The sequence below is a fragment of the Vigna radiata genome, unplaced genomic scaffold (assembly GCF_000741045.1).
Source record: "Vigna radiata var. radiata cultivar VC1973A unplaced genomic scaffold, Vradiata_ver6 scaffold_155, whole genome shotgun sequence".
Classification (NCBI taxonomy): domain Eukaryota; kingdom Viridiplantae; phylum Streptophyta; class Magnoliopsida; order Fabales; family Fabaceae; genus Vigna; species Vigna radiata.
The window spans coordinates 55795-65682 of NW_014542915.1; the positions used below are offsets into that span (position 1 = coordinate 55795).

Consider the following 9888-nt stretch of genomic DNA (forward strand, 5'->3'; position numbering starts at 1 on the left):
GTTAGCACAACACCTATTGAAAAGACAAGGGTGTTCCTTAGTTTCCATGCTTGCCCAACAAAAAACCATGTTGTGTCTATTAAACTACGAATTAATCAGAAACAACTTTTGTTGGAAGTCAAGTTTTGGTTGTAACATCTTTACTCATAATAGAAAAGTTAATAATTGAACCCTTGTCAAATAATCTGGTGATAACAAACAGCCACCCATCTTACCTCACTTCTTTCTATGATTTCACCAAACATGTTACCAACTAGTCAAAGCCAGTATCAATCAACATATGAAAATAAATATTTTTTACAGAACCTGTGATGAGATGTCTGTGTAAACAACATATTTGGCATATGAATTCTGAAAATTTATCATTCTAAATTGCTGATAGAGTTTATTTGAGTGATCTTAGCTTAGGGTCAGGTGAAGTAGTTTTGTAACATATCTCCCACCAGATATTCTTTTCTCCAAATGGTGGTAAACATCATGGAGAAGGAGAACCTAGCTTAAAAGGGGACGTTTTAGAGTTCATGTGAAAGTAAAACAAGAATATTTGAATTTGAATTTTGAAATTTGGAATTTGGTGTTCTGATGCACATGTGCAACCTACCAACAACACTTTTTCTGCATATTATCTTTTCTTGCTACTTCTTTTGTAAGCAAGAAAGAATCATCAAAGACTAATTGGACTCCAAATTTTGTATTTCAATTTTATGTTTCTACCTCTCCTACAAGTTGATTATGACAGTGTTAATCTTTTTGCTTGTGTATATCATAGATGCAAATGTGCAATTTATGGTGATTGGAGACTTTGCCCAAACCTAAAGAAATAGGCACATAGATCACACACTGGACCACATGATACTTACTTCTCATAAACATAGCCATCCATGTATTTTGTTTAGAGCTAGCTAGCGCCATTTTCAATTTATTGTACAGTCTATAGTTTTTTTACTGTACTTTTTTACACCAGCTACGTTGTGTCCACATAATCATTTCAAAGTAACCATATCTCTATAAATTGTTCACTACAGTTTCCTATTACTTTATGCTTCCAGAACTGTTTAGTGTTAATGCTTCTCTTATCATACTTATTTAATAATTCTTTAATTTTTGTTATACAAAATTTACATTATTCCAGAAAATCATCCTCTTTTTTTTTATGTTTTCACTTTTTATAGTGTCTTTTAATTTAATAACAATATCATATAAATAAAACATGTTAATTTCAGAAAAAAAATCTATTAGTCAAAGGTTTCAATTGTTTACATTTTTTTTATTAGAAAGACATTCTTTAATTGAGACATATTTCTTTAATTGATCCTTAAGCAACTATGCAAATTTCAAACATTTTGTAAAAAGAGAGAAATTGAGGATCGACGATGTGAAGTTGATGAAAAGAGATGGTCATTGAGTGACCTATATGCGAGAAGGAAACTTGTTAACCAATTAAGTTCTACGTGAAGTCAACCAAAATTTGTTTATCTCAAAGTAGTTCAATACATTTTCTGAGTACATATTCAAATTGGTCCCTGAAATATGAGTGTGTTGGTTGATAAATCCCTGATTAAAATTTTCATTTAAATGAGTTCTTAAAAAAAATCATCTTTTGGTGGTCAAATCACTCTGATCTTGAACAGTTTGGCCTTGGCCACTAGTTCATTCATTCAATCTTCCTCCTTTCCATTTTCCTTTCCATTTCCCTTTTTGGTTCCAACTCCCTTTAGTTTTTTATACTGTTTTAGACTTGTAATGTTTGCTCGTGAGCCTTCTCTTCTCAGCATTCCTCCTCTCATTAATTCTTTATGCATAGGGATGAATTATGTAATTCTTCAATACGCATTGAATCAAAGCCTTTGATTCTTCATTTTCCACAACATGATCAAGTGCAAAGTTAAAGTTCTGAAGATCTTGTTAACAACCTGTTGCTGATCTGAGAGCTCCTACTTGCAAGAATTATTCTATTCACCAGTATTTGAATTCTATTGAAAAAATCTGCAGCAGATTCTAAAAGTCATAAACTTGATTTTCTTTGTCTTGTGAGCACCACTGATGGGTGTCGCCACCCAATCAAATTTGATTGCAATTTAGAAATGCAGTATAATGCTAGGGAATGACCCCTAGGTCGTCTCTCAAGGACCAACTGCGGTTCAAAGTCAAGTCTAACACAAAAAGGGGGGGTTTGAAAAGTGTTTTTGCGAATACGAATAATTAAATTAAAACAAATGGACATTAAACTCAACTGTGTAAGTTAGAAAACATCAAGGTAAAATAAAATGCTAATCCCAACATTTCAACAAACAATTATCTAAACACAAGTAAGACTATAAAATGCAACACTAAATTAGAGACATCAAAAGCAACTAATCCTACTATGTAAATTAATGCAAAACAAAGGGGTAATTAAACATGCTTTTTAATCCATCAATTATTTAACCAATATTCATCTACCAAATGAAATTAAAAGTGCCATTAGCTTGAGAAAACCCCCTTGGGCCGTGAGCTCCTAGTCCACCAAGGCCCAACTTCAATTCTTGACTTTCTTCCTTAAATGAACAATGCAAGATGTGTTGACTCTTTGTCTCATATGCACCAAACTTCAAGACAACAATCATGTTCCTTCCATATCATTCAAAACCGTCCCACCACTCCTTTCCATGCAGCAAAAACAAAACCACACACCAAGCCACACAAATTCACGTTAACAATGCAATGTTGGGTGCAAAGAATGCTTCTAAAAAGTCCACAAGTCAAAGGGTGCTTTAATCTCTTCTTTCAAGATGCCACATGTGCAAAGTCAAGGCAAGGAAAAAAAAACAATCACAATAACCTCCCATCAATGCAATTCACGTCCAAACAAGCAAGGTTTGAATTCCAAAGTAGAAATATTCCTTCTATAGAATATGTCCCCTTCATGTGCATGGCCAAATGAGGTAAAGAATTAAATGAAGCATTCTCTCTCCTTGCACCACTCTTTTTGGTTTTTCTTCAACAAGCAACATTCAAATTGTTTCTTCCACTCTCCATTACCGAGAACACACAAAGAAACCCAAGTTTCAAATGCAAATCAACACAAGCATAGCAAAACCAAGTTCTACCTTCGTAAATCCAACTTCACCACTCATCTTTCTTCAACTTTTTTGACCAAAACAAAACCAAACCTCTANCTTCNCNAGCATTACCGTCCAGCCACCATCATCAATCACAAAGTCCAGCTCAAAATTTGTTTCCCAACATCAAAAACAAAATACTAGAAGAAAATGGCTCAAGAATACAATACCCATGCACCAACTTAAGCCTTTTTCACTACCAAACTTGACAGCAACTCCATTTTCATCCTCCAAACCAAGAAACTCAAGATATATTCGAATTCACTGCGGCAAAATGATGAGAAAACCGAAATGAACAATGGGTCTCCCTTCCATCAAAGAACCACCATGAAAAAGCAAAGAAGAAGCTTCAAACTCAAGCATTCAACCTTCAAAACGAAAATCTAAAGAGAGAAATGGTAGAGCTTCATTCCATCATGCAAGAACAAGCATTGTTGCTAACAATAGAAGAAGAAAAACGTGATCTTTATCCATTCAAGCTCAAAAACGAAAATGGCACCCAAGGCTCTGAAGAGAGAGTTCATACATGGCAAAGCTAAAGCAAAAGTATGGAATGAGTAAGTTGTAGTGTGTGTCTCGGCAATTTGCCCTAAACAATGCCTTCCCCCTTCAAAATAGGTGGGGTCCACCTCCTAAAAGAAACCCTAGGGNTAGGCCAAGTGTCCCACCATTGGGCTTCTACAAAATTTGCCACAAAAGGGCCCAAATGCACTTANGCACTTAATCTAATTAAGGTTTCTAAAAAAAACGAAAATACAACTTTATAAAAATGGAAATGGCTAAATGTTGAGTCTTGAATGATTATGCCACCATCCCTAATGCTCCAATTGATGTTTCCCAAAATTTCCCTGCAACCAAAATACACTTAATCAGCTCAGAAAACCCCAAATTAGCACAATCACAAATTTCCGACCAAATTAAGCAGAATTCGGAAAACGGGGAAATAACAGACAATTAAACACAATTCCCTGGTTTATTTAAGTGCAATAAAATAAATATAGTTCAAGAAATAACCACTCATCAAAATAGACCACACTTGGTCTTTTGCACTCTTGGGCAAAACCAAGACGAAAACCAGGGAACTACTCAAACATCAGGGAGGTGAGACAGACTCGACAGATAGGCAACAAAGACTCACAAAACAGAAACAGAGCTGCACAATTCTCACAAAATCTGGACAGTGAAAGGAAGTGGAAATCAGATACTCACAAAATCATCCAAACAATTCAGTTCATGGAAAACAGTCAATCAGTTCAAGAGATGAATCAAGAGCAACAGAGCCTCACAGATGCACACAATCAGTGTTTCTCCCAAGTGTTTAAGGTTAATCAATGTCACTCAATGCACTCAAGAAAGTACACAGAGATAGACTTGGCAAGCCTCTAATATCAACACTCAAACACATATGCATGTTCAAATCAAAAGGTCTTTTCATGGTTGTAATGGGGCCAAGGACAAGGGAGGATATCATATGGATAAGAAGCTACAAACCAAAGGGAATAGAGGAGCAATGGGGAATAAGTGAAAACACAGTCAATTTTTTTTAATTTTTTCTCAATTTTCTGTATTTTTTCTTTTTTTTTTTCATCTTGTCTCTTTTCTTTTCTCTCTTTTCAGAACACAACTCTAAGAGACAAGATACATGATATTTACAATGCAACCGCAAGAAGAGGACTCACTAGTCAATTCATCTGCAACTCCTAAGAGACCACACTTATTCCTAAAACAATTCCAAAGCTCCAAAATTCCCTAAGGTTTAGGTAATCATGGTTTTTCACTTAGGCTATTGTATGAGCTTCAAAACAAAGAAATGGGGGAAGTATAGGCTCAAGGGGGCTCATAAAGAGATCATAACAGGGTAGGCTATCTGGCTAGAGAGGCTCAATCAACAAAAAGCCTTTATCATTTTCAAACATGCTCATGAATCAAGAATTATCAACAGAGTCAAGCCATGGCTTCCATGTGTTGACTTCAAAGCAAAATAAAAGTTGGAAGAATTTCTCTCATCCAGCCGAGACGTCCCCTCTCCAACGTGGGACTTCAATTTCTTCAAGAAAATTCACATTGCTTCCAACCATCACATCAAGTCTACCTACTCACCTTGCCTAAAGACTCAATGACCGAACCTCTTTCCTCAATTTTGACTCCATCCGCTGCTTACCATTATAAAAGCTAAAGGAAAGGCATTTACAATAAATGTAAGGCTACCTACTCAAGATGTGACAACTCCTCTTCCTTCAATGAGAAATGAAATCTTCAAAACAAAGAAATGGCTCACTATCGCTGCAACACAATGCTTCTCTCTTGCTTCTGAATAAAAATAAATTCTTGTCATAACACATTAAAAGACGTTCCACCTCATTCTTCCAATTCTATGCAAGCTAAAACCGTACTGCACCATTTTTTATGCAATGAAGATTGAAGAAAACATTACCTTGATGTGCTAGACCAAAAGAAATTGAAAATTGATTCCCCCAAAATAAAAGGATCGTGCCTTTCTCCTGATGGAACCGTGACAATAGCTTAAAGTAAATACACCATCCTAATACTAAATAGAATAAAAAAGACAAGGCGCTCCTTGAGAGTTAGAAACAACGTGACTGCTCTTCATTTTTCAATGAAAGAAATTTCCAAGATAAATTTCATTCCAGCAAGTAAACAATGCAAGACTTCATAAAATAAAACAAAGGGCTTCCTTCATTCAACCAAAGTCCAGCACCGTGAAAACCATGTTCAAACCTTCCTCCCCAAAAAAATAACATTTCCCAGCCACCTACAAAACAAGTGACGGCTGCCACCCTTTGTCAAAGCCAATTGTCCTCTTTTGTGAGGGTGGGGTCCACCCTAAATCCCTAGGGTTCCAAGTCACCCATTCCTATTTTTAGGCTTAGTTTACTTTACCAAAAATTGGCCCAAATTACAAAAGTTGGTCTAAAAATTCTTAACCACTAAATTACAATTTGATTAATTCTAAACTACTAAATTAAAATATAACTAATTTAAAGACAGTCTTGAATTATTTTGTCTCCTCCCAATGCTCCAAAATATATCTCCAAAATTTTCCCTACAAATAAAAATGCAATTAATTAGCTCAGAAAATTCAAATTAATTGAAATAAGAATTTTCGATCAAATTAAGCATAATTAGGAAAAACGGGAAAATACTGGATAATTAAGCACAATTCCCTGATTAAATCTAGCACATTAAACTAAGTGAAATCAATAAAATATCGACTCATCGAGGAGCAACTTCTAAAAAACAAGTACGTGCTAAATCTATGTTCTATTTGCCAATAATTCCAAGACTCCAAAGAATGTATGCCTCAAAAGAAACAGCAGCAGAAATGACATGGCACCATCACAACAGGTCGTCAAATGGGGTTTTGCGTCATCCATGCGATGGAGAGGCATGGAAGCACTTTGATAGAGTGCATCCTGCTTTTGCCATTGAGCCACGCAATGTTCGACTTGGTTTATGCTCCGATGGTTTTAATCCATATGTGCAGGTGTCAAATATACCATATTCATGTTGGCCAGTAATTGTGACGTCATACAATCTTCCTTCAGATATGTGTATGTCTAAACCGTACATGTTTTTGACTTGTCTCATTCTGGGGCCATGCAATCCAAAGGTAGGCATTGATGTATACCTAGAGCCCTTGATAGATGACTTGAAAAAGTTGTGGAGTGGTGTCCTAACATATGATATTTCAAGGCAACAAAACTTTATCATGAAGGTGATGCTAATGTGGACAATTAATGATTTTCCTGCTTATGGTATGTTGTCTGGATGGAGCACCCATGGTAAATTGGCTTGTCCACATTGCATGGAGCATTCAAAGGCTTTTAGATTATACCATGGGCGAAAAAATTCGTGGTTTGACTCCCATCGGAGGTTTTTACCAAATGAACATCCCTTTAGGAGAAATAGGAATGCTTTCAAAAAGGGGGAAGTGGACATGGAAGATGCGCCACCTTATTTGACGGGAACTGAAGTTTGGAATAGAGTGAATGGTTATCCTAAAGAAATGGAAAATGGTCCACCAAGAATAGATGGATATGGTGAGTGGCATAATTGGACAAAAAAAAGCATCTTTTGGGATCTACCATATTGGAAGGATAATTTGTTAAGGCATAATCTTGATTTCATGCATATCGAGAAGAATTTCTTTGAAAACATTTTTAATACCGTGATGAATGTCAGTGGGAAGTCAAAAGACAATGAAAAGGCTCGAATGGATTTAGGTTTGTATTGTAGACGAAAAGACTTGGAGCTCAAATCTCATAGTAATGGAAAGATGTACAAGCCTAAAGATAATTATACACTTTCAGTAGACCAATCAAAACAGGTCTGTCATTGGTTGAAAGATCTTAGGATGCCTGACAGGTATTCTTCTAACTTGTCAAGGTGTGTTGATGTGAATAGGGGAAAGGTCATTGGGATGAAAAGTCATGACTACCATGTCTTTATGGAATGCTTACTTCCTATAGCTTGTAGTTCTTTACCGACTCATGTTCTCAATCCCATTATAGAAGTAAGTCATTTCTTCAGAGATTTATGTTGTACAACATTGAATGAGGTCGACCTTCGGAAGATGGAAGAAAACATTCCATTCATTCTTTACAAGATGGAGAGAATATTCCCCCCCTCATTCTTTGATTCTATGGAACATCTTCCTATACATCTTCCATATGAGGCAAGACTTGGTGGACCGGTCCAATATAGGTGGATGTACCCATTCGAAAGGTGACAATAACTTGTTGTGTTGTTCAATTCTATTTGACATATTTCATGATCCTAACATACAACTTTTGAAATTGTATAGGTTCATGGGATATGCTAAACGTTCAGTTAAGAATAAAGCTAGGGTTGAAGGATCTATTTGCGCATCATATTTGCACAAAGAAACAACTCATTTCTGTTCCCACTACTTTAAGAACTTTATGTTAACACCACAAAGAAATAGAAATGAAGTAGACATTGAAATTGAAAGGACAACATTATCAGTGTTTGACCAAGCTGGTCGTCATTCCGGGAGAGAATCAACTCATTGGCTAAGTGACAAAGAATTGAGATCAGCTCATGTTCATGTTTTGATCAATTGCAATGAAGTTCAACCTTATCTTGAGTAAGGCTCCAAATAAATTGCTTTTCTCAGGTTGTTGTTGTTATCAATTAAATTGAAATTGACCGAATATTGTCGTACCTATGAACAACTCATTCTTACATACCTATCAACTTTCTGAGTCAAACAGTTCGGCATACATACATGCAAATTTCCCATTGTGGTTCAGGCAAAAAGTACGACTTTGAACCATTCTTAGATATTCATTTCTTTGTTAATTATTTAATTCAAGATTTTCAAATATTTATGGTTGTAGGTTCATGACGAGCCTTTAAGTGTGAGGAGCCAACATCTTAGAGATTTATCACTTGCTCCTTTAAGATGTGTAAAGGAATGGCATACCTACTTTGTGAATGGATATAAATTTCATACCCATGCATGGAGCCAGGGCAAGAGGACTATAAATAATGGTGTTCATGTTAAAGGTCTTACAGAAGGGGGTGAAGATGATTTCTATGGTGTCATTAAGCACATATATGAGCTCGAGTATAATACCTCAACCATTGAAAAGAAGATTGTATTATTTTATTGTGATTGGTTTGATCCATCAAGAGCAGGGACAAGAGTGGATTCGAAGTATGGCATTGTGGATATTCGAATGGATAAAAGATATGTCTTATTTGATCCTTTTATAATTGCACATAATGTAGAACAAGGGTATTATGTACCATATCCTGCATCACGCACAGACAAACAAGGTTGGTGTGTTGCAATAAAGACCAAACCTAGAGTTCGTATATATTCTAATGAGGTAGAAGTCGAGGTGCCATACCAAGTGGAGGAAATGTCACATGTTAATGACATCATTGAAGTTGAAGAAGTTATCCGATTGCAAGATATAGAAGCCGGTCTTCAAGAAGTGGACCCCAATAATGTACCATTAGTTGAAGGGTATATGGATGAAGAAACAAGTGGATCGGAAGAAGAATGCAGTGAAGAGGGACAAAGTGAAGATGTCTGATGGGTGTCGCAGCCCATACAAATTTGATTGCATATGAGAAATGCAGTATAGCTAGAAATGACTCCTAGATTGTCTCTCAAGGACCAAATGTGGTTCAGGAATTAGGTCAAACACGAAGTGGGGGGGTTTGAAAGTGTTTTTGTGAATGCAATGACGAAATAAAATAAAAACAAAAATTAAACAATCTTAAAACAAGACACATAAACTAATTTAAATGCACTAGAGAAATAAAAAAAATGATCCAATACTATTAAAATGTAATGATGAACTAAACATAAGAAAGACATATTCAGCGGAATGGAAAATTGCAAATGTTAAACTAATAAATTAAGTGCTGATTTTGGTTTTCTATCCAACCATATCCATCACGGTAAAGCATTAAAAGAAAAGGTGTGAGAGTAAAATTAAATAAAGTAAGTTGCTTCTAAATAAATCTCATGCTTTTCTAAAACAAAAAAAATAAAAAATAAATGGATCACTTTCTTTCTCTCCATGAATCATCACCGTTAACACTTTTCTGAGAGAAAGGAAACTAATGGAATGGATAAAAAAAAATCTGCACCATATCTAAAGTTGAAGCACTTGATTTTTAAAAGAAAGAAAATTGAAATTAACATATTCCAAACTAAATGAAATTAACTCCTATCTTTTCTAAACAAAATAAAATGCAATGCTACTCCAGAATTTGCAGAAAGGAAATG

General features: G+C 35.5%; 1 protein-coding gene across 1 annotated transcript; it reads left to right on the plus strand.

Annotated features, from left to right (window-relative positions):
• The first annotated feature begins 6414 nt into the window (after positions 1–6414).
• Positions 6415–9187, plus strand: LOC106752505. Its single transcript, XM_014634200.1, has 3 exons — positions 6415–7847; positions 7927–8185; positions 8483–9187. Exons 1-3 carry the CDS (start codon positions 6415–6417, stop codon positions 9185–9187), a joined length of 2397 nt encoding a protein of 798 aa, XP_014489686.1.
• The last annotated feature ends 701 nt before the right edge of the window (positions 9188–9888 follow it).

Bases quoted from the DNA above. Each gene is read 5' to 3' on its own strand.
- LOC106752505 (XM_014634200.1), top strand. From the start codon at position 6,415: ATGTATGCCTCAAAAGAAACAGCAGCAGAAATGACATGGCACCATCAC. The intron at 7,848-7,926 runs GTGACAATAACT...GAAATTGTATAG, and splicing joins TGGATGTACCCATTCGAAAG to GTTCATGGGATATGCTAAAC. The intron at 8,186-8,482 runs GTTCATGTTTTG...TTATGGTTGTAG, and splicing joins AAGAATTGAGATCAGCTCAT to GTTCATGACGAGCCTTTAAG.